This window comes from Panthera pardus, unplaced genomic scaffold (assembly GCF_024362965.1).
Source record: "Panthera pardus isolate Hobbes unplaced genomic scaffold, ASM2436296v1 HiC_scaffold_24, whole genome shotgun sequence".
NCBI classification, from domain to species: Eukaryota; Metazoa; Chordata; class Mammalia; order Carnivora; family Felidae; genus Panthera; species Panthera pardus.
Window position 1 is genome coordinate 27,680,563 of NW_026526810.1, and position 25,556 is coordinate 27,706,118.

Genomic DNA, 25,556 nt, shown 5'->3' on the forward strand with positions numbered 1-25,556 from the left:
AAATAATACAAAATATAAAAAAAAACCTTGGAGAATTAAAGTATTAGTTGTTTTTTTTTTTTTTAAAGCTCTCAAAAAGGAAGACCATAGCTTTCTAAACTATTATGTAGATTAAAAGGTCAGTTGGGGCCAAAAAAAAGGTTTTACGCTGTCTTATTAATGTTTTTATGAAAGCACATCTGTAGGCTGGAATAAGGTTTCAAAGCGGTAAGTGTACAAAACGACATGTCCTGAACCAAGTCATTTTAGAGATCTTCTGTATAGCTCTGGTCAGAGGATTGTCTCTCTCTTTCTTCCCACACCCTTTGTTTTGTAGTTTATCAGTGCTTAGAAAAGTAAATAATTTCCGTATTTCATTTTAACATTAATGTAAGTCCCCCTCCTTCTTCATTTTCAATACTAGATTTTTTCCTTTGGGAATAGTTGATGGTGCCTTCTAACGCAATGTTAGTTTTGGGTCTAGCGTGAATCCTACCTTTTAAATCTTGGTGACTTTAGTTAAAATAAACCCTTCACAATTCAGATTTTAAATTTTGTTATGTCTTCGTATTTCAAAATACATCATACTTGATTTATTTAAAACTTAAGAGTTGCCGTCCATTTGGAGTTTTAAGTGGAAACACTGCCACCTTGTGTTTTGTACAGCAAAATTTAGCATTGGATAAGCTTCAGAGCGCTGATTGGAGATCATTGCCTACTGAGGAAAATGTCCTTCTCTGTATTTTCCTACTTGCTAACCTGTGTTTTCTTATGTTTCACCAAAGCGAAATTTGCCATACATGCTAGATGAAGTAAATATGAAGTCAGGTCAGAGGGAGCATCCAAACATTCAGGTAAAAAGAAAAAAGTGGTGTCTTCCTTTGCAGAGAATGGCAGTGTTGTTTGTAGTGGGGTCGGGTGAGGAGAAGGAACAAGAAACGAGAGAAAATGAGTGGGAGAAAGGAGGGCACCCTGTTATGTTTTGTGATTCTGTTTTCTTGCCATATCTTCTCAAAGAATTGACGTTTGAAACAAATGGTTGGGTTGTATTATCTTACAGAAAGTATCGTTTTCGTATGTATTAGGAGCAAATAATTTAACAACTTTATGTAACTTTTTGTTGATTTAAATATATCTGTTTTGGGCCATAAATTCTAAATTTGTGTTTATTTTAAAAAATGGATACAAGTTTAAATATTGTGGTTAAAAATGATGGTTATTAATGTAAATAAATATTTACTTTTGTCTAATGCAAGTATTTTTTATTTTGATCAAAAAAATCATTTGTTAAGCACACAATATTTTATGTTCATCAAAGTGTTCAAAAAATAATTATTATGTGGATTAATGTTGGAGGAAGATTCCATAGTTAAATGGCTTATTTTACGACTGAAACACCGTTAAAGTATACATTGTATAGCTGTTTTCCATATGATAAAACAAAAGCATTTTATTTGGGCTTTTTTAGTTTACTGTGTGGTATTAACAAAGTGAACTATAGCCCTAAATTGGAGCCTTAAACATGTCATCAGAGCACTGAAATAATAATTAGTTTAGCAAAAGCAGTAGAACACTCTCATGAACTTGAGAGATGTTAAACAGAAGTTAAAGTGGCATATTCTTCTATTTTCTATTTCCAGGTGATTCTTTTATTTTGTACTTACTAGAATCATGGTGGTTTGCTGTGTTGTATATGCTTGTATTAACTAGACGGCATAGGACCGTCGTCTGTAGGCATACCTCGGAGAGACTGCAGTTCATTTCCAGATCATCGCAATAAAGTGAATATTGCAGCAAAGCAAATATTGCAATAAAGCGAGTCAAATGAACTTTTTAGTTTCCCAGTATATATAAAAGTTATTTTTGCATTTTACTGTAGCCTGTTAAGTGTGACGCAGTGTTGTATCTAAAAAAACCCCCAATGTATATGTCATAATTTAAAAATACTTTATTGCTGGGGCACCCGGCTGGCTTGGTCAGTTAAGTGTCTGGCTCTTGATTTCAGCTCAGGTCATGATCTCACAGTTTGTGAGCTCGAGCCTCTCATCAGGCTCTGTGCTGACAATGTGGAGCCTGCTTGGGATTCTCTGTCTCCTTTTCTCACTGCCTCTCTGTCTCTCAAAAATAAGTATAAATAAACGTTAAAACAATACTTTATTGCTGAACCTGGCTGGCTCAGTCAGAAGGGCATGCGACTCTTGATCTCGGGGTCATGAGTTTGAGCCCCATGATGGGTGTACAGATTGCTTAAATAAATATATTTTTTTAAAGAAAAAAGAGAAAAAAAATAAAAGTACTTTATTGCTGAAAAATGCTAGACATCATTGGAGTTTTCAGTGAGCTGTCATCTTTTTATTGGTGAGAGTCTTGCCTTGATGTTGACGGCTGCTGACTGATAAGGGTGGTGAGTTGTTGAAGGTGCAAGTGAGTGTGGCAGTTTCTTAAAATAAGATCACAATGAAGTTTGCCACATCGATGAACTCTTCCTTTAGCAAAGGTTTTCTTGGTAGTATGCTGTTTGCTAGCATTTTCCCCACAGTAGAACTCCTTTCAGAATTGAAGCTGATCCAGGACGCCTGGGTGGCTCAGTCATTTAAGCGTCCTACTCTTGATTTCGGCTCAGGTCACAATCTCAAGGTTCATGGGTTCCAGGCCCATGTCTGGCTCCATGCTGACAGCGTGGAGCCTGCTTGAGATTCTCTTTCTGCTCCTCCCCTGCTTTCTCTCTCTCTTTCTCTCTCTCCCTCTCTCTCAAAAATAAAGAGATAAACATTTAAAAAAAATTGGAGCTGATCCTTTCAAACCTGCTTTATCAACTAAGTTTATGTCATATTCTAAGTCCTTTGTTGTCATTTCAATAATCTTTCCAGGATCTTCACCAGAAGTAGATTCCATCTCAAGAAACCACTTTCTTTGCTCATCCATAAAAAGCAACTCCTCAAGTCATCAGTTTTATCATGGAATTCAATCCTGTCTTCGGGCTCTACTTCTAACTCAAATTTTCTTGCTATTTGCTGCACATCTGCAGGTACTTCCTGCAATGAAGCCTTGAACCCTTCAAAGTCCTCCATGAGGGTTGGAATCCACTTCTTCCAAACTCCTGTTAATGTTGATATGTTCTTAATGGCATCTAGAAAGGTGAATCCTTTCCAAGAAGGTTTTCAATTTCCTTTGCCCAGATCCATCAGAAGAATCTCTGTGTAAGGCAGCCATACAATACATACAAAATGTACTGATTTTTTTTTATTTAAAATTTTTTAAAATTTATTTTTGAGAGAGCAAGAGAAAGCGAGGAAGCAGAGGAGGGGCAGAGAGAGGGAGAGGGACAGAAGATCTGACGTGGTCTCTATGCGGACAACAGAGAGCCCCACATAGGGCTCGAACTCACAAACCGTGAGATCACGACCTTAGCCGAAGGCAGATGCTTAACCGACTGAACCACCCAGGCACCCCCAAAATGTATTTTTTTAACTAATGAGCCTTGAAAGTTGAAATTACTCCTTGATCCATGAGCTGTAGCATGGATGATATGTTAGCAGCCTTCATAGAATTGAAGAGAGTTGGGGCCTTGCTCTGGATTTGGCTTATGGGAATGTTGTGGATGGTTCTGGTTTGATCTTCTATCCAGACCACTAAAACTTTCTCCATATCAGCAGTCAGTCTGTTTTGCTTTCTTATCATTCATTCGTTCACTGGAGTAGCCCTTTTTCCTTCGAGAACTTTCCTTTGCATTCACAACTTGGCTAACTGGTACAGGAGAGCCAACTTTGGGCCTTTCTCAGCTTCTGACATGCCTTCCTCAAGCATAATCATTTTTAGCTTTTGATTTAAGGTGAGAGACGTGTGATTCTTCCTTTCACTTGAACAGTTAGAGGCTACTGTAGGGTTGTTAATTGGCCTAATTTCAGTATTGTTGTGTCTCAGAGACTAGGGAGGCCTGAGGAGAAGGAGAGGGGTAGAGGAAGGATCGGTGGGTAGAGCAGTCAGAACACACACACTATTCGTTGGTTAAGTTTATAATCGGAGATCGGCACAGGTCATGGTGCCCCGAGACAGTTACAGTAGTATCCTCAAGGATCACTGAGCACAGGTCACCATAACAAATACAATTAAAAAGTTTCAAACATCGAGAGAGTTACCAAAATGTGGCACGGAGACAAAGTAAGCAAATGCTGTTAGAAAAATGACACCCATAGACTTGCTCAGTGTGGGGTTGCCACAAACTTCCAATCTGTAAAAAACACGGTGTCTGCAAAGCACAGTAAAGCGAAGCACGATAAAATGAGTATGCCTGTGTATGATTTCTGATCCGCAAATTTTAAATCATTTAAATGTCATCGAAACTATTGTGTATTTGGACTTAAAGCCGTTTTATAGATGTATACATCCATACATGATAGCAAACTACTTTTAAAATTTTCTTCCATAAGAATTGCTCTTTTAAGGCCAGTCTAGCACCTGTTATCTTTACTATTTAAGGATCTGGAGATTGAAAATGAAGATTTGAAAGAGAGGTTGAGAAAAATTCAGCAAGAACAGAGAATATTACTGGATAAAGTCAACGGTTTACAACTACAGCTGAATGAGGTAAAGAATCTGCATCATCTAAAAAATTTTTAAAATGTTTTACTACCAGTAATCGTCCTTGACAACAAATCGTTAATGATCGCCTGTCACATTAAGTCACCAAGCTAGATGCTAAAGGAGGTACAACCAGGTCCTTCCCCTTGAGGAAAGTTATATCTTACTGGGATCTTTACAGGAAACTTTCAGTGTCACATGTAAGAACAGAGAAATACTGTTGGTAGATGGTGACAGCAAAGCTCTGAACTCTAGTGGGGGTCCCGGGATTGGAGAGGAAGGAGCAGACAAAAGATGTGAGGAAGAGGAGTAAGTAGGAGTTGATAAGTGATGGGTTCTCAGGAGAATCAGTGCATCTGAGCCTGGTTAGTGGGAAAAACAAATGAAAGCTCAGACCACAGAATTGGTCACCTAGAGACATGTGCTTCTTGTGTTCCTGTTCCCAATCCTAAAGACACACGCTAGTCTTTTCAAATGATACTCGCCAAGTTCATGCCTTTTAATAACGAAAGTACATTTCTTCTTTTTAAATTTAGGAAGTAATGGTTGCTGATGATCTGGAAAGTGAGGTAGGATGATAGGTTTTACTTTAAAGATATAAAATCTTACGTAAATGGAAAATGGTACTGCTGGAGAGGTTTGAATCTTGAACTGAGTTGGGGATGAGGATTCTGTTTCTGGGTATTGCTTAAAGGGGAAAACAAAACGTACGTGTGACTGTGAAAATACACGTTAAGTACAGTAGCATGGCTTATCATAAACATTTTGTTGTCACTGCCTCTGAATGCCTGATTTTCTGTGAAACTTCTTATGAAAAGACGTAAAGTTCTAAACACTGCAAACAAAATGTCTGAAAATAATAAGATCTAAAACAAACAACGGACATTTGAATTTTTCATAGTATTGTTGGTATGTGTTCTATATTAGTATACTTGTAGAAATTTTCAACTCTACTAATAGTTAAAAATACTAAAAAAAATTAAAGAATTTTAATTCACATTTTCTGAAACCCATTTTTAACCCAGTTGCAAGCACAGAATGATTTTGCTCTGTATTTATTCCTTTCCATTTCAGAAAGAAAAGCTGAAGTCCCTTTTGGCAGCTAAAGAAAAGCAACATGAAGAAAGCCTGAGAACTATCGAGGCTCTGAAAAATAGATTTAAATATTTTGAGGTATAGAAAGCTTAAATAAATTATCTCATATAACACAAAATGGGCAGTGATAAGGAGCTTGGAGTCAGACTTAAATTTGAATGATCACTTTTTTCTTTATTGTGCAACCTCGGGCAATTCATTTAAAGTCTCTGAGCTTGCTACCGCTTTCGCAAAATCGGGGGGATTGTCCCCCTCTCCACAGAGTTGTTGTAAAGGTTAAACGAGACGCCCGAAATTGACCAATGTGTGCCTGGCATTCTCTTCCGTCCCAGTATCTCTTCCCTAGCTTTTCTCTTTGTCCATCTTTACCTTTACAAAACTTCATACTTTTACCTGTAAATCTGCAATGATTATGATAGTGATAATAACAAAGTGTCATAAATGAATAGTGTCTTTCCAGGCTTATCTCAGGAGTCTGTGTATATATGCCTTAAGTAGACCACTTTGGTGAGAGTAGTGTCTTAATAAGTCTTAGATCGTATACTCAACTTTGGTTGGATCAGTTAGCTCTTATGTTTTCCAAAGTCATGGTTTTTTAAAAAAATTTTTTTTGTTGAAATACAGTATACATTATAGAGTACACTTGTGAAAGTGTATATATGTTGAAGAACTTTCATAAGTCAAACACACTGAGATCAAGAAGCAGAACACCTCCAATACCTAAAAGCCTCCTCGTTCTTACTTCCTGTCACTACCCACACTTCCTGCACCAACAGTGACCACTCTCCTGATTTTTAACTGCACAGGTTTGTTTTGAAAGGCCGTAATATATATTTTATAAATGTTCGTCACGGGGGTCACTGAAGAAGGTGGCTGATTCAGTGTGAATCTTTTATCTTCATTGGGGAATAGAACTCCAAAGGACATAACAAAAGTAATTTTTTTCTTTGTAAATGAAACAAATGCATGTAGCTATGAAAAAAAGTAAAGACGTGGATGAATCTCACAGACATAATGTTGTGTGAAAGAAATCAGACACAAAGAGTACATGCTTCATGACTCCATTTTTATGAAACTCGGAATCCGACAAATCTGTAGTGAACGAGGTCAGAGTAGAGGCCACCTTTTGGTGACGGGTTACTGACTAGAGGTATGAAGAAGCTTCTGAGGGTGCAGGGAATGTTCTAGATCCGGGTTGTGATTACACAGGGTGCGCATATGCAGAAAATGTGTTGCACTGTGCACTTAATATTCATGTATTTTATGCCTCGATACATTGAAAAAAATAAAAGCATGTTTGCGTTTATATGACTGAATCCTGAAGATTATTCAGAGATACAGGTTTATAGGCTAATTTAGAACTAGTACAGTGGCTTCTGCCTTTCACATTTGAACATGTTTGTTTTTAAGGTTAATAGTGAAACTTGTAACAGTTAACAGCTCATAGCACCAACCATGTGCCAGGAACTGCTCTGTGCGCTTTGTATGCATTTCATAAACACATCGACTCTGTATGGTAGATTTTACTTTAACTCTGCTTTGTAAGTGAGGAGACTGAGGCATGGAGGGGCTCTATAAATAGTAAGTGGCAAGGCTAGAACTTGAACCCAGGCAGTCTGACTAGTTTTATCCTCAGTATGGCTTGAATGAGAAAATACAGTTGTGAATATAGGATTTTTGAAGTATTTATCAAAGTTGGATACCTATAATCGAGTACCATTTTTGTATTTTCTTCTACGAGCGGACTCTCACATCTTAAGACTAACATGTTTTTCTGGAGCTGTAGACAAACTTGGAGTCAAGTCTATAATTTTCAGTAAGATTATAATATATTATAGAAAAATAACACGTTTTTTCTCATAAAAACAATACATACTTTATTTTAGAAAATTTAGAAAATATTATTAGACTAAAAACAGAAGATAAACACACCTAGGATCCCAGCACTCTTAGTACCTGACTGATCTTTCAGAACTTGCTTTGTGCATAACTTGTGTTACATGCACATTCAGCCAGAGGTGGGAATATCGTTTTGTAACTTTTGCACATATTATAGTGGGGACATTTTCTCTAGTCAATAAATAATTCATTTTGATGAATTTTTACGTAAGAAATAAGTTTTTACTTTCAAAAAGAAAATTAGAGGGTCCATTTTACATGTGATCCAGTATTTGTGACAGCAGCCATTAAAAACTAAGAATGCTTTATTTATAAATATTGAATATTTACAACTGTGTCCTCTCACATGCTAAAAGTTCCTCCTAAACTGCCAACAGAAATGCTACATTATTTGTATATATAATATGTAGGCAGTTCCCTTACGTTTGTAGAAAAACGTGGAAAAATATGGGTATTTTAGAATGAGACTAATTTTATGAGACAACTCATCAATCCATTTTTATGTGAGTAGTCAAGTAAAGGTAATAAACCCAAACTAAGTTTTTTGAACTCCTTATATGGGGATAGGCCTCTCCCAACCCATACATGTATAAGCCCATTTAGCAACTATTGCAAACTCTAATATTTAATATTACATCTAACAAAGAGCTTAACTAAGCCTACAGACATCTTTCCATTCCCTGGGGGCACTAAGGATTAGTGGATGTGGCATTAATTTATAGAACTATGGACCATTTTTATTGTGGTCACCTATATCACCTTGACACATAGCTATTAGTACTGATACAGATACACAAACACAAACTACGTCTGCACATCCTTTTTTAAATTGAAAATAGTTGACCCACAGTTAGTTTCAGGTGTACAACTTAGTGATTTGACAACTCTGTGTGTTATGCTGTGGTCACCACAAGCGTAGTTCCCATCTGTCACCATACAACACTGTTACGATGCTATTCCCTGTACTGTACCTTTTATCCCCATGACTTATTCCTTCCATAACTAGAAACCTATATCTTCCACTCTTCTTCATCTGTTTTGCCCATTCCCCTAGCTTCTCCCCTCTGGCAACCATAACACTGTTCTCTATATTTATGTGTCTGTTTCTGCTTTTTGTTTGTTCATTTGTTTTGTTTTGGGAATTTCACGTATAAGTGCATTTGTCTTTCTCTGTCTCATTTATTTAACTTAGCATAATACCCTCGAGGTCCATCCATGGTTTGCAAGTGCCAAATAGTTCTTGGTGTGTGTGTGTGTGTGTGTGTGTGTGTGTGTGTGCGTGTGTGTACATATGCGATATCTTTTTTATCCATTCATCTATGGATGGACACATGGGTTGCTCCCACACCTTGGCTATTGTACATAGTGCATACATCTTTTCAAGTTAGTGTTTTTGTTTTCTTTGGGTAAATTATCCAGTAGTGGAGTTACTGGATCATATGGTGTATTTCTATTTTTAATTTTTTGAGGAAACTCCATACTGTTTTTCATAGTGGCTGCACCAATTTACATTCCTACCAACAGTACACAGGGTTCTTTTTTTCTCCACATCCTTGCCAACACTTCTTATGTCTTGTCTTTCTGATACTAGCCATTATGATAGGTGTGAGGTGATATCTCATTGTGATTTCAATTGCCTTTCCATGATGGTTAGTGGTACTGAGCATCTTTTCATGTATCTGTTGGCCATCTGTATATCTTCTTTGGAAAACTGTCTTTTGAGGTCCCCTGCCCATTTTTTAAATTGGATTATTTGGGGGAGGGTTGGCTTGTATAAGTTCTTCCTGTATTTTGGATATTAGTTCCTTATCAGATATATGATATATCATTTACAAATATCTTCTCCCATTCACTAGGTGGCTTTTTTACTTTTTTGATAGTTTCCTTCACTGTGCAAAGGCTTTTTATTTTTATGTGGCCCCAGTAATTTATTTTTGCTTTGTTTCCTTTGCCAGAGGAGGCATCTAGAAAAATGTTGTTGACGTCAGCGAGATTGTCGTTTGTGTTTTCTTCCATGAGCTTTATGATTTCACATCTCACATTTAGGTCTTTAATCCATTCTGAGTTTATTTTTTGTGTATGGTATAAGAAAGTGGTGCAGTTTCATTCTTTTGCATGTAGCTGTCCAGTCTTCCCAGCACCATTTGTTGAAGACACTGTCTTTTCTCCATTGTATACACTTGCCTTCTTTGTCATAGATTAATTGACTGTATGAGCACTGGTTTATTTCTGGGCTCTCTGTTCTGTTATGTTGATCTAGGTGTCTGTTTTTGTACCATTACCAGACTGTTTTTTTATTTTTTTTATTTTTTTTTAACATTTATTTATTTTTGAGACAGAGACAGAGCATGAACAGGGGAGGGGCAGAGAGAGAGGGAGACACAGAATCCGAAACAGGCTCCAGGCTCTGAGCTGTCGGCACAGAGCCTGACGCGGGGCTCGAACTCACGGACCCGTGAGATCATGACCTGAGCCGAAGTTGGACGCTTAACCGACCAAGCCACCCAGGCGCCCCGCAGACTGTTTTGATTACTACAGCTTTGTAATTTACCTTGAAATGTGGGATTGTGATACTTCCAGCTTTGTTCTTCTTTCTCAAGATTGCTTGGGCCATTTGGGGTCTTTGTGGTTCCATTCAAATTTTACTATTATTTGTTCTAGTTCTGTGAAAAATGCTGTTGATATTTTAATAGAGATTGCATTGAATCTCTAGACTGCGTTGGGTAGTATGGACACTTTTTTAAAATTAGTTTATTCATTTATTTTGAGAGAGAGTGCGTGTGCACACAGGCTGGGGAGGGGACAGAGAGAGAGGGAGAGAGAGAATCCCAAGCAGGCTCTGCACTGATAGTGAGGCTCAATCCCATGAACCATGGGATTGTGACCTGAGCCGAAATCAAGAGTTGACGCTTAACCGGCTAAGCTGCCGAGGAGCCCCAAGGTAGTATGGACATTTTAACAGTATTAATTCTTCCAGTCTATGAGTGCGGAATATCTTTCCATTTGTTTGTGTCATCTTCAATTTCTTTCATCAAGGTTCTTAGTTTTCAGAGTATAGGCCTTTCACTTCCTTGGTTAAATTTCACCTCTGTGTATCTTTACTCTTGAAGGTATATGTTTCAGTTTGTTTGCTAGATTCTGACTTGAAAAAAAAGGAGCAGTTCAAACACACTTCAATTCAGAGTACCTAAAATTTCTCTTTTATTCTCCTTTTCCTAACCGACACATTGACGGATTTATTACTAACTGTGTGTAGGTCTGTGCCTCAGTTTCCTTTTCTGCTCTCTGTCTCCCTCTGCCTTCCAAAGTTTTCTGTATTTTATAAATTCTGAAAAAAGAGGTTACACTAATATTTCACAGGCAGTGAGGTAGGGTTCCCGCTCCCAACAGGGGTAAAGTCAGTACTGGACGCACAGGTGGCAGCTTCTTCCTTTTGAGGTAAAACAGCAGCAAAGAGCATGCGCTGAAAGTTGTTGTAGTTCATTTGGGGCTCGGTTGTTTTTTCTTTTTTTCTTTTGAGCAATAAAATTTTTCCTTGGAACACTTGGCTGCTTTTATTAAAATGCCTAGTGAAGTAGTTTATTCCCAACTGATCTCTCTAATTGTTGCTAGTGCTGTGACTTTTTTGTGGTTTTAAAGTAGAGTAATACTCGGGAGAAACAAGGAATGTTGAAAATGTGGTTTTAATGGTTGGATCATTTAGAACTGAAATAGATACAGAATTTAACAAAATGAAGCAATATTCACCCAAATGTTTTAATTTATGCTTCTGATTTCAGAGTGATCATTTAGGATCAGGAAGTCATTTCAGTAACCGTAAGTATGGAAGCATAGATTATCATTACTGTTCACCCAGTTCGGACAAGGGAGAATGTTTACGTCTGTTTGTTTTGTCTAACTGTATATGCCCTTCTTGCTGCTAAATGTCAACTACTTGTGTGTTAAACCTCAACACATCGAAGCAGGAAGAGGTTAAGATGACTGCTGTAGCCTCTAACAGAAAATCTGGTAATCCTGAGGCTCCGATTTTCCCTAGCCACTTGTATTTTTAAGTTGGATATTGCATGAATGGCCAAACTTACCTTGTTGATTAGTAGATATTTGTCTTGTGATATTTGGAGCTTGTTTTTTATTAAAAGAAAAATGACATAGTTTTCTCATTTGGAGAAATCTTTGGATATAGTCTCAATGCAGGGAAGCATTTTAAAATGAGAAGTTACATAAATAATTATTTCTTACTTAAGAGTATATGTAATTAGTATTGACTTCGGTTTTTTGTTTGCTAGTTCTAAAGAATTTCTCTACAAAATCCATTTTTTGCTTCCTAGTAAATATTAAATTATCCTTTAAGTACAATAGTAATGTTTATCCCGTAAGTTGTAAAGAACACCATTTTTATTTTGACTGATTATAAGATACATATTTTATAATAATCATGTAGCTTATTTAGTCTAACAGTCTTATATATTTCTAAAAACCAACTTAGTTTCTACTCAGAACAATATAGATACTTCCCTTATGTGTCTAGAAAAAATAAAGAAAAACAGGGGTATTTTAGAACAAGGATAACTTTATGTTTTAACTCATACTTTTCTTTAGTTTGAATAAGAGGAGAGATAATAACACCAAATTAATTCTTAGCCTATTTGGTATGAGTATTTCAGTTAAGATCTCATTTATTTGGATTTATGTAGGAAAAGAAGATATGCTTCTCAAACAGGGTCAAATGTACATGACAGATTCACAGGTAATTGTTTTTTAATTAAAAATATTTGTACCTTTTTAAAAAGAGGAAAACAGTATTGTATATTAATTGAATACGAAAATGGAATACAGAAATTCAATATACATTGAATAAGGCCTTCATTTTCAAAGAAAAGTTGTTCTTGGTGTTCTGAGTTTAATAAAAGCCGATAGTACTGTTTCTGGTGCCCTCTAGAGTGTTTTGATGACAGTAGCTTAAATAAGAGATTTGAATTACAAGTTCATTGTCTTTGATAGTAAGCCTCGTTAACCGTGTTCGGTTAACGCTTCATATTTACCCATATAAAGGGGAAGCCAACTACGAGTAATTCAGAAGTCATTTTTTTGGACTTTGAAATGTATTTTTCCTTGCATTCCAATATATATCCTGTGTGTTGGAAAGTCACCTCAGAATAAGGAAAGCTTCCAAGAGGTAGTGTTGTCTGATTTTCTAACCTGTTTATACTGCTTCCGGTAGATACAGGTTTGCATTGCATGGGAAGGTCAGCACTTCCCATGGCCTGAACTGACAAATATTTGGGCTTTGAGAGGCCCTTTTACATACCATCATTTATAGGCAGAGTGAGTTAGCCTTTGTGATGTCTAAGATCACTTGAAGCTGGAAAACTCTAAGATTCTAAGTTGAGAAAATGAATGTCACCTGAGAAGTATTTAAGATTAGATAAATATTGGATTGTAATAAAGCAAGTATGGAAATTGTAAAGCTGTGTAAGTAATTGCTAAATTATAGTAGTCTTAGTCTAAAGATCATTGGTAAATTGAAAGGGAATTTAAAAGCAGACTAAAGGCTGCGAAATTATTCCATGTTGTTAATTTTCTTCTTGATCCAGGGCAAGACAGTGTAGATTTAACTGAACAACAGTAAAACCTGCCTGTTAAAATGGTGGAATGTATTCACAGCACATAGCTTTTATCCATGAGTTAGTACTTGTAAGGAGCCCTTGCTGTAATAGGCTGTGTGGGAAAAAGTAAGATAATTGAATTTAGTCTTTCATGGTTACATGTTCTATTTAGGCACTATTTCATGAGAAGTTTAATTATACTTCTTTTTTGTGTCAACTCTTAGTGGAGGAATAAGATGTCAATAAAATTTTGTACTAAGATCACATGTTAAGGTTTACTTTATCCTACTTGAGAGGAGAAAACTGCTTTCTTTCTTTTTTTGTGAGTTAACTAATATTCTCTCGACAACTCATGCTAGCTGTGTTTATTTTGGTGCTGTTTTTATAATTTAAAGAACATTACATTGGAGTTAACAAGGATATTCAGAAATTATATAGCTTCTTAGAAGTTAAATAATATATCATTCTGTGAAATTATTTGCAGATATAAAATTGCCATACTTGTTTTTATTCAACGGTTTTGATGACTGTCTTCAGAATTGGAAGTTCTAAGCACACTGTGTGCCATAAAGCATAGAAATAATAAATGTGTTTTGATAAAGTTGATATCACTTGTGGGTAGTTATTGTGAATGGAGAAGGGAAGAGGAAATGGTCCCCAGAGGCCACAACTCTTTTCCTTCTTTGTTCTGCCAGAAATACACTTACGGTGAGCAGACTTTCAAAGTATCCCTGCTTGAGAGCATTTTAAGGGAATCATACCCAGAATTGCTTTTCTTAACCTCAAAAATCAGTACTGTATTTTTCCAATACGCTAGTCTGAAAACCCCTTGACTACTGATGATGTGGGAATCTAGAAGTTTGGCAAATAAGTAAATGTCTTCTTTAGGCTTTTGTGATTAGTGTCTCTTTTTTTGTTTGTTTGTTTCCCCTTTCAGTGTACATCCCCAGGGGTGCCGGCCCACATGCAAAGCAGGTCTATGTTAAGACCGCTGGAGCTGTCCTTACCCCATCAAACCTCATATTCTGAAAATGACATTTTAAAGAAAGAGTTAGAAGCAATGAGAACGTTCTGCGAGTCAGCAAAACAAGACCGACTCAAGCTCCAGAACGAGCTGGCTCACAAGGTGGCCGAATGCAAAGCTTTAGCATTAGAATGTGAACGGATCAAGGAGGACTCAGATGAGCAGGTAAAGCAGTTAGAAGACGCATTGAAAGATGTGCAGAAGAGAATGTACGAGTCGGAAGGTAAAGTAAAACAAATGCAGACACATTTTCTTGCCCTTAAAGAGCACCTAACAAGTGAAGCAGCTGCGGGGAATCACAGACTAACCGAGGAACTGAAGGACCAGTTGAAAGACATGAAAGCAAAATACGAGGGCGCGTCAGCAGAAGTGGGGAAGTTACGAAGCCAGATCGGACAGAGCGAGATGCTGGTAGAAGAGTTGAAGCGGGATGCAGGCAAGCTGGTGGAAGAGAACAAGCGACTGCAGAGGGACTTCAGTATGTGTGAGACGGAGCGAGACAAGAAAGGCAGGAGGGTCACGGAGGCGGAAGGCCAGGTCAAAGAACTGTTGGCCAAGTTGGCCCTTTCCGTTCCGACGGAAAAATTCGAGAGCATGAAGAGCTTGTTGTCAAGTGAAGTCAATGAGAAGGCCAAGAGAATAGGAGAGATGGAAAGGGAGCATGAAAAGTCACTTAGCGAAATCAGACAGTTGAAGAGAGAAGTTGAGAATTGTAAGGCCAAGCTTGCTCAGCACGTCAGACCGGAGGAGCACGAGCAGCTCAAGAGCAGGCTGGAGCAGAGGGCGGGAGAACTTACGAAGAAGATCACCGAACTCACGTCGAAAAATCAGACATTACAAAAGGACGTCGAAAAGGTGTATCTGGATAACAAGCTCCTCAGCCAGCAAGTCCGTAACTTAACAAGTGAAATGAAGAGTCATTACGTTCCTTTACAAGTGAGCGAAGAAATGAAAAAGTCGCATGACGTCATGGTCGGTGAGCTGAATCAACAGCTTGTAGATGTCACGCAGAAGTACACGGAGCAGAAGATGGCCATGGAGAAGCTGCTGGTGGAGAATGGCCGTTTGAGTGAGAACGTCAGCCGCCTCGAGACCGCGTTCGTGCCTCCTGAGAAACACGAGAAGGAGGTCACGGCTTTGAACTCCAGCCTTGCTGACCTCAGACAACAGCTCTCTGAGCTTCACAAAAAACGTGCCGGAGACCAAGAGAAAATACATGCACTCCTGTCCGAAAACACCGCGTTGAAAAAGAGCCTGAGTACTCAGTACGTGCCAGCTCCAGCCCACGAGGAGATTAAAGCCGCACTGAGTGGCACCCTAGATAAGACGAACAGAGAATTACTAGATGCGAAGAAAAACATCGAGGATCTCAGTCGGGAACTTGTAAAAACAAAAGAGGAGAATGAGCTACTCAAAAGAAACCTGGAGAACACTCAGAACCAAATGAAGGCCGAGTACATCAGCCTCCGAGAGCACGAGGAGAAGATGGGTGCCGCGAGTCAGAGCATGAAGAGGGTACAGGATGACAGTGCGGAAATCCTGGCCAACTACAAGAAGGGCCAAGAGGAGATCGTGACGCTGCACGCAGAGATCGAAGCCCAGAAGAAGGAGCTCGACACGATTCAAGAATGCATCAAGCTCAAATATGCTCCAATCATCAGCTTCGAAGAGTGTGAAAGAAAATTTAAAGCGACAGAGAAAGAACTAAAAGAACAGTTATCCGAGCAGACACAAAAATATCACGTCAGGGAAGAAGAGGCCAAGAAGTGCAAGCAAGAGAATGACAAGTTGAAGAAGGAGATTTTCACTCTTCAGAAGGATTTGCAAGATAAGAATGTTCTCCTTGAGAGTGCTCATGAAATGGAAAGAGCGCTAAGCAGAAAAGCAGAAGAGCTAAACAAACAATTCAAAGACCTGCTGCAGAAATACACGGAGGTAAAGACCGAGAAAGAGAAGCTGGTCGACGAAAATGCCAGACAGACTTCGGAGATTCTTGCAGCCCAGACCCTTCTGCAGAAGCAGCATGTTCCGTTGGAACAGGTTGAGGCCCTCAAAAAGTCTCTGAACGGCACAATCGAGAGTCTCAAGGAAGAACTGAAGAATAAGCAAAGATGTTACGAGAAAGAGCAGCAGACAGTGACCACCCTGCATCAGATGCTGGAGAACCAGAAGAACTCGTCGGTGCCCCTGGCAGAGCATTTGCAGGTTAAGGAGGCATTTGAGAAGGAAGTGGGGATCATCAAGGCTAGCTTGAGGGAGAAGGAAGAAGAAAACCAAACCAAAACCCAAGAGGTCTCCAAACTCCAATCCGAGGTGCAGAACACTAAACGAGCATTAAAAAAATTAGAGACGAGAGAGGTGGTTGATTTGTCTAAATATAAAGCGACAAAAAGTGATTTGGAGACCCAGATTTCCAACTTGAATGAAAAATTGGCCAATCTGAATAGAAAGTACGAAGAAGCCTGTGAGGAGGTTTTGCACGCCCAAAGGAAGCAGCTGTCTGCAAAGGATGAGAAGGAATTGCTCCATTTCAGCATTGAGCAAGAAATCAAGGACCAGCAGGAACGGTGTGATAAGTCCTTAACAACAATCACCGAGTTACAGAAAAGAATACAGGAATCTGCCAAACAAATTGAAGCGAAAGATAATAAGGTAGGCACCGAGCAGGCGGCACGGCTTTGCGTCAGGAGCCCCCGCGAGAAACTGCCCGAGTGGAATAGGGCCCCTTTACCACAGCATCCCACAAGACAGGTTTCCAGAAGCATTAGCTGCGGGACCACTAAATGCCACCTTTCCGGTTAGTCTACTGGTGTGCAAAAAAAATTCAGAATTGAGAAAATAGTTAAAGTCACACAAGCAAAAGCATTTCTCCTCGGGTTTCCTCAACTGGCATAGCCAAGAATTGAGGAAAGTTGAGGAGACTCCAGGTTCACTTGCCTCAAAAGTGGTCAGAGTCCAGTGGGTTTTAGGGTTACCTGAAGGGTGATTGAGGGAGAGGAGGAAGAAAGCTGTGTTTCCAGGCTACAAGAAACAAAGGACACTGGAAAGCACCCCAGACTTGATCTTGGCATTCACCCATACCAGTGACCGAGCCCTCCAGTTCCGTGTACATTTTGTCCTCATAACTTCCCACAGACTGGTCTCCGCACCCAGAATGTCCTGCCTCTCCTTTCTACCGAGTTAAGTCCTACGCGTTCCTTAACGCCCACTTCAACGCTTATCCTCCTTCCTGAAGCCTTCGCTATGCACTCTAGCCTCCCGTGAACTGTTCCTCTTCTGAAATGTTAGCGTTGCCACTATTCAAGACGTAAATATTACTGTGTCAGAGTTAGGTGCTCGATCTTCTCAACCAGCTATTCAGATCAGACGGTTTGCAACTTAAGCTTTTCTTCTCATTCATTCCCATGGTACAGTTTACACAGTAGATGCTTTCAATATTTTCGAAACTGGTGGTTGGCATAATAAAGTGTGTACTGTGAGGATGAGAAATCAGGGAGATTGGGTGCATTTTTATCAGTTCAGTGAGCGATGATTAAATGTCTTCTCTATGCCAAGTTCTGGGGATACGGCGGCAAATACACATCCCTGGCCCTCCTCAGTGGAGAAGTACAAGTACTAGCCTTCTGATCCATCTGTTCGTGTGACGCAGAACTTAAATGCTCGCACCTTGTTCAGAAGGTAGTTAGGAATATAACAGTGTATAATTATAATAGCAAGTTATTAATAACTACTTACAATTATTGTCATTTATTGAGGATATACTAAGTACCAGGCAGATATTTATGATTGCGTTTGAGTTTTTGAAGTGTTTATTTATTTTGAGAAAGAGAGCATGAGCATGAGCAGGGGAGGGGCAGAGAGAGCGGGAGAGGATCCAAAGCAGGTTCCACACTGTTGGCACAGAGCCCGACATGGGGCTCGAACTCATGAACTGTGAGATCATGATGCAAGCCGAAATGAAGAGTTGGTCGCTCAACCGACTGGGCCCCCTAGCCACCCTGCATTTGGTTTTCTTAACTGTTAAAGAACTTCTTTCTTTCACTGATAAGGGAACTAAAGCTCATAAAAATAAAGGAAATTAGCCAAGCTCAGACAGCTAATAAATACCAGATCAGTCTGACTTGAAATAAAAAGGTTTTGCTCTCTCTGGTAAACGGCCTCCTGATTTTTTTCCCTCTTTAAGATAAAGTAGTCTAAAATCCTACCTTCTTGAAATGAACAAGGCACATAAGTTCATGCGAGGCTTGTATGAGCCGCGCCTTTCTTTTCAAACTTTGTTGGAGGGAATGCCCCACAAGTTCCTGTGTTTCAGAGAGCCTAGAAGGTGATCTGTAGACTTTCATAGGTACTTAAATATTAAGAATAAGAAGACTGAGGTCACTCTCAGACTTTAGGATATATATTTATTCTCAACTTAGTAATGCTTTTGCAAGGAATTTACTGAGAGGAACTTAAAGCAATTAAATTATGTATTGTATTATGTACTGTTGATGACAATCTCGACAGTATTCATTCCTCAATTTTCTCGTGTACAAAGATAAATTTGGTTCCTCACGGAGTGATTTTGGTGTAAAGATGTTCATTAGAATCGCATAAGTGAATAATATATGTTTCTCCCATACCTTTTCTCTTTGTTTACAAGATAACCGAACTGCTTAATGACGTGGAAAGACTGAAGCAGGCGCTCAGTGGCCTTTCACAGCTCACCTACCCGAGTGGGAGCCCCGGCAGGAGACAGAGCCAGCTGATTGACAGCCTACAGAGCCAAGTAAAGGCCCTGCAGCAGCAGCTGGCTGTGAGTACCCTGGCCTGGGAGGGCTTCGTGCTGTACGTGCGGGGTTGTGTTCGTTTGCTTGTGAAAGTTTATGTAGAGCTGGGATTGATTCGTGGCTATGCTGAGATCCAGGAATGGAATTATTTTTGCCAGAAGTTACTTACGCCCGTAGCAGCGGTATATTTGGTGCCTACTATATGCCACGCACTACACTAAACATTGTACGTACTTTAGCCTTTATCTTCGTCACGGCCCCCCCCCCCCCCCATTTGATTCTTAAGGAAACAAAGAAGAAAATACTTGATGCTTGGGGACATACAGCTGGGATTCGATCCTGAGACTGGCTAACTCCAGCTCTGGTGGTGTCTTCCCAGCTGCAGCACACTCTTTAAAATATCGGTCCGCTAAACTAAGGGAAGTTTTTAAAATATTTTCTACTTATGAATAAAGGTAGGCATCCCTCTGGTTTTATACCTTCTATCCTTATATAGTAAGAGAAAACACCTGGAAATATATATATCCACATACGTATCCTATATGCATATATGTATTTCCTTTCTATATTAAAGAAAGCAACTGGGGCGCCTGGGTGGCTCAGTGGGTTGAGCGTCCTACTTCAGCCCAGCTCATGATCTTGCAGTTTGTGAGTTCAAGCCCCACCTTGGGCTCTCTGCTGTCAGCCTGTCAGAACAGAGCCCGCTTCAGATCCTCTGTCCCCTTCTCTCTGCCCCTCCCCCGCTTGTGCTTTCCCCCAAATAAATAAATATTAAAAAAAAAAAAAAAAAAAGAGGAAAGCAACTGGATTGAGAAACTGAACACGGGAGCTCAGTTCTAAACACTGCTGTTTAAAAACCAGGTGACGTGGAACATTCCCCCTAATCCTCAGCTACCTTATCCATACAGTGGAATAGTAAGAACTGATTACTTATTTGTTTGCTTTTTTAATCAAATGAGGTAATATGACATACATGGAGATGCTAAGTAAAACAGCCCAGTCAAATGTAAATTGTTACTAAAAATTTCCTATTTTATAGGAATTGGTTATGAGTTGTTTTTGAATAGAAGAAAGCTCTTTTTGTAAGTGTTTATTTATTAATACTCTGGCCTACAGATTAATGATGACAGATTATTGATTTGGATCTTATCAAAAGGATCTGGTAGTCCCTTCAATAATTGGAAATATTTGTTTCTTATTTATTATATTCATGACACTGTGCTAAAACACTGTCAGGGATAAAGAGAGTACACAGGTTTTGTCCCAAGGAGTTCTAGGTAGTTAGAGAAGCAAAATTTAGATCCATGAAAAGTGAATTAACAAGACAAAAAATGTCATATACAGAGTTGAGAATAAGGTCCCTGGCTATAAGTGATATGAATTCATAGGAGGGAAAGATCACTGGTGCGATAGGAGCTAGGCCGAGAGGAAGGGAATACCTGGCTGGAACTTGTAAGATAGTTGGTGTTTTGGTAGGTGAATGGAAAATAGAGAATCTTCCAGGCAAGGGAAGTAGTTTGAAGAAGGGCGTGGGGGTCGAATGTGAACGGTGTCCCCAAGGGGCCGTAAAAGCTGATCAGCCTGGCTGGGAGTGGAAACTGTATTTGTGGCTAGATTGTCCAGGCTGTGGAGAAGTTTGAGGAGTTTAGATTCTCTTTTATATGTAATGAGGTTTCTCCCAAGGTCTTTGAACCAGAAGTGATTCCAGAAAAGAGCTGCCTTCATCTTGGAAGCATGATCGGGAATAAAATCTAGAGACAGGGAGACAAGATTGGAAGCTTTTGCAATAATCCCAAGGATAAACTGTTAAGTATCTGGATAATTTCGTGGCATTAGATGTGAACTAAGGCAGTAATTTCATGTTACCTAGGACAAGCGGCATTGCTTTCGCTATGAATGTTTCCACACATTGATTAGGAAAGTTTAAACGATTGTTAAATGCTGTGCAGTTTTGCATCCGGTGGGTCCCAGGTGGTTTGTTACAAGACGTGGCAGGAGCACTTTAATAATATTGCCATTTTGTAGTGTCAGGCCTGAAGATGGCATTGTCACAAGCCTCCGTGTGTTTGAAAACGTGAATGCTGATACTCTGATCTGTCCATCTTTCCACATGTCTAGGATGCCGACAGACAGCACCAAGAGGTAATTGCAATTTATCGGACACATCTCCTTAGTGCTGCGCAGGTAAAAAACGATTTCTCCTCTGGCAGAGATACCGTTTTATTTTTTAATTTTCTTTATAAAAATGCTTCTGTTTTTTTGATTCCAATATCGTCAACGTACAGTGTTATGTTAGTTTCAGGTGTTCGATATGGCGATTCACCAATTTCATATATCACCCGGTGCTCAACACAACACGTGCACTCCTTCATCCCCATTTTAGAGAAGATCATTTTTTTATTTTCAAGTAAATGTATGTGAAAGTCATTGCTGTGTAAAGTAGTTGTATCCCATATGCTTATTTTAAAATCATTGTGTTTTTTTAAATCATGGCTTGTGTATCTCCCAGAGAAATTTACAAAGCTATATGGTAACACAACATCTTAAATGTAGTGTTCTCTCCATCTGCTTGTCACTCATTTTATAGACAGTTTGGCAACATACGATGGCAGCACATGTTAATGGTATTGCTAGCTGGAGATAATGCCTTGACATCCATACCTGGCTGTCAGCTAAAGAGAGTGCAAAGGACTTCACTGTTTCTTGGTAGCTCAGGAGTGTTTCTTTGAAACGTAGAGAATGCTATAAAAGCGCAAAGATGACAGGGTGTGCACAAAATTGTAATAATGTAAGAAAATAAACTGGTTCTGTTTGGAGATTATCAATAGTATTTATTTAATGTGGCTTAAATTCAGTGAAACATCAGATTAAGAATTCCCTCTTTGGGGGGTGTAATGAAAAGGCTCCTCTTTTGGAAGAATATATCACACTGAGAAACTGTTCAGCATGTGAAGAATACCATACTTAATGCCCCGTAGAAACCCTGTGATCAGCAATCTCTAAAATTCTCAGAGTAGATTTTTCAGGAAGATGTCCTGAAAGAGGCAACGTTAGAATGGCAGGTGAGATACATTAGGAATTGTTCAGGATTTGAAGTATTAGGCGACACTGTTTACCAAAAAAGGCGGGGTGGGGGGGGGCGGGGAGTTGTTGCGAGAAAGCTTCCAAGAAGGTCATTTTTTAATAAGAAGAACTAGGTAAAATAATAAAAAGAAGAAACTTTACAACATCGAATTCGTAAAACCAAAAAGCCTTCCTTTTCTATAGGAGATGAGGGGAAACAAATGTAAAAGCATGAATGGTATGATAAGAGGAAGTTTGGCTACTTTCTTTTGAGGAGCTAGAAGATAAGCTGGGATTTGAAAGTACAGCTGACCCTTGAACAGTGGGACGTAGGGGCGCTGACCCTGCACAGTCAAAAATCTGTGTGTAACTTTCGATTCCCCCAAAACTTGACTACTCATATAGGCTCTCTATCGTGAGGAAGCCTCACCAGTAATATAAAGAGTCAATTCACATGTATTTGGTATGTTATATTTACTAAATACTGTAGTGTTACAATAAGAAGCTCGAGGAAAGACAGTGTTACTAAGAAAATCAAGGAAAGAGAAAATACACTTATAGTACTGTACGGTATTAATCCAAATAAAAGATCTTTGTGTAAGTGGACCCCCACGGTTCAAACTCATGTTGTTCAAGGGTAGCTGTACATTGAAATTGTTAGAGAAGACCGTTGAGGGACAGCAGAGTGGGAACTTTAGGAGGGAAATGGTAGACAAGTGTCGAAGATGTGGATAAAGAACTCATTCAGATCTGATATCAGCCAGGAGAGAAAGAGCATGAAAGACACCACAAACTGTCAAGCCTTTCAACTCTGTATAGTGTATGCTTCCAAAAGTTGAAATCCTCCTGACTCCTAATGAAACCTAACAAAAACAACTGGCATCAGAAATTGTCTTGCCTTCCGGCATCATAAAGTTAACCAAGAAATTCAGTGTAGTCAGCCATGGCTAATGTTTGAAATTTCAACATCCCATTCTTACAGAAACAGATTTTGGAAGCACAACTTTTTATATGAATGGGAAGTGTTAAGCTGAATTCTATTCAAATGTCCAAGCAAAGAGAAGGGGGCCGAGGGTGTCATAAGCCCACCATACTGACTCGCATTTAATCTGCCCCTTGCCGTCTTTTTAAGTTCAAAATGTTTCTTCCTAAATATAGATGACTAACATTCACGTAAAAGGATCTCCACCTCATTGGTAATGCGGGAAATCCAAATAAACAGGGAGGGACCATTTTTTCACCTATGGGATTGGCAACTATTAAACAAGATGAGCATCTGTAGCATTGGCCAAGGTGTTGTGGGAAATTGGCATTTATACCCTGTTGGTGGGAGTGTAACTTGTTACAATGCCCGTAGAGGGAAGTTTTGTAGTGCTTTGCAAAATTAGCAATGGAGCCTTGCTTTTTGACCCAGCAGTTTCTTCTCTAGGAATCTGCCCATGAAGATGGGAAACCCCTTAAACGCCCGTCGTTTGGGGGAACGAGTAAAGAAAGTACGATTCATCTGTACGGTGGGATGGTATCCAGTAACTTAAAATAATTAGAGAAATAGCTTAGGAAAGACATCCGTGACATTAGGTGAAATGGCAAGTTGCAAAATGATGTGATCTTCCCTAGGATGAAAATATAAGTATGGGGGCTTGTCCATTAATTTTTCTAATTACAAAAACGTTTCTCAGCAGAAGCAGAAAGAAAACTTAACGTGTAGCTGACTTCGCTCACTTATGACTTACGCCGCCCCTATTATCTGAGCCATTATTAAAAAAGAGAGAAGGAGAAAAGTTTGTCCATCTGTCTTCTGATAATAAGTGTTAAGAGCAGCTGGTTTGCACTGCTTTTAGATTGACTTTTAAAATTTCCGTCGCAGAGCTCTGCTGTCTTTTCCAATAAATCCTTTAGAATATCTCTGCAATGATGAGGCTTTAGCATTTGGTGAATCACAGCCATTTAGGCCTAATAGAATTCTTGTGTCATTGAAGAGGACGTAAAATATTTCTCCCTTTCTTCTTTCTCTCAAGGGTCACATGGACGAAGATGTGCAGGCGGCCTTACTCCAAATCATACAAATGCGGCAGGGGCTTGTGTGCTAACTAAGCAGCCTGTGCTTCAGCTGCTGGTGCCGAACCTTCCGTGTGCAAACCCACAGCCTTTCTGGGCCCTTTTGTGCTAGTATCATTGAAATAAAATATATTTTGTTTCATCAGCAAGTTTTTTTTTTTTTTAATTAGATGGGGATGTTACTGAGTTTTTCAATAGCAATTCAGATCTTATAATCTATATATGTTAATTTTATGGTGAGGCAAACAATGTAACACTTTGCCTCGGGTTGGCTACGTATTTTTAAGCCGTCGAGTCCCTAATAAAACATAAGCCATCTGTGTAGGTCCATATGAAGAGGCGTTAGGCTGAAATAATTGTTTAAAGGTTTCTTTCAGAGAAATTAATTTGGTTAAGTGGATCAAAAGATCTTTCAGGCCTTCAGCTGAGCCACGAGAGCCTAACGTGATTTTAAGGAATATGCATCATAACTTGGCTGGCCGAGTTGCGTTTTTTATTGAAGTAACCTAATGAGTGCCTTTGACTTCTTTTGGAGGCACAGATTTTTTTCTTCTAACTTTTATGCCTCTTTCAATACATTTCTTTTCATAAATGGTGTACTGTACTAAATTACATTTAGATTAAAAGCAGACCAGCGTAGAACATATCAGGAATTTCTAATCCGATGGCCTCATAATATCCACAACAGTATCTTAATTTTTTACTCGTGGTGATTTTTTTCTTGCCACAGTATTTAGAGAGCTATGATAGCCGGTATCCTAGATTTTTCAAAGTATCAAAATTCTTAGGCTTTTTTTTTTTTTTTTAGCAATTACTTTGACATTTGCTACTATAGTAACCAAACACTCATTATACATGCATCCTCCAAATGTTTTGCACTTATTTATAGGAAAATTGCACTAATGAAATTAATAATGTGAAATGCAGTTTTCTTGCAAAATTAGAGAACTAATTTTAGAAAACAGATTTTTAAGGTTTCAGATGAAAGTGCAATAATATAGTAAACTGTAAGAATATAGATCACAAGGAAAAAATAAAATTGGCCACGTTTTAGTGAATACTTTATTGTAACCAACCATTTTTATTAACCACATCTCATTAAGGAAAGTTTATATGTTTTGTTGCTTTTATTAATATTTTGTTTTCCATCCAGATTGAAGATTACTAATTCGACTGTTAGCAAATAAACTGAACCAATGAATACTTTCAGCCAGATTTTCTTTCAATCGCAAAGTGTGCCTTAGCAGTAATCTTTGAGCATCCTGAAAGATTTGAAAGATTTCTTATTTTTTGGAATTTTTTTTTTTTAAGTAATCTCTGTGCCCAACGTGGGGCTTGAACTCATGACCACAAGGTCAAGAGTTGTGTACTCCACCGACTGAACCAGTAAGGTGCTCCCTGAGCCAAACTTTTTAGCCCAATTCTGTAAATAATAACAAGGACAAAGAGCCATCCGAATAGCTTCTCCCCGCAGAAGCCATC

At 38.9% G+C, this 25,556-nt stretch overlaps 1 protein-coding gene across 2 annotated transcripts in view; it reads left to right on the plus strand.

Moving 5' to 3' along the window:
• Positions 1 to 24,219, plus strand: part of UACA (uveal autoantigen with coiled-coil domains and ankyrin repeats) — a 95,189-nt gene extending 70,970 nt beyond the window's left edge. For both annotated transcript variants that reach the window (XM_019441616.2, XM_019441617.2), the window contains exons 10-19: positions 765 to 833; positions 4,459 to 4,566; positions 5,097 to 5,129; positions 5,635 to 5,733; positions 11,334 to 11,370; positions 12,249 to 12,301; positions 14,098 to 16,836; positions 18,827 to 18,979; positions 21,072 to 21,137; positions 24,035 to 24,219. In XM_019441616.2, the coding sequence (XP_019297161.2) occupies positions 765 to 833; positions 4,459 to 4,566; positions 5,097 to 5,129; positions 5,635 to 5,733; positions 11,334 to 11,370; positions 12,249 to 12,301; positions 14,098 to 16,836; positions 18,827 to 18,979; positions 21,072 to 21,137; positions 24,035 to 24,106 (3,429 nt within the window). In that variant the 3' untranslated portion in view covers positions 24,107 to 24,219. The remainder of the gene's footprint in view (positions 1 to 764; positions 834 to 4,458; positions 4,567 to 5,096; positions 5,130 to 5,634; positions 5,734 to 11,333; positions 11,371 to 12,248; positions 12,302 to 14,097; positions 16,837 to 18,826; positions 18,980 to 21,071; positions 21,138 to 24,034) is intronic.
• The last annotated feature ends 1,337 nt before the right edge of the window (positions 24,220 to 25,556 follow it).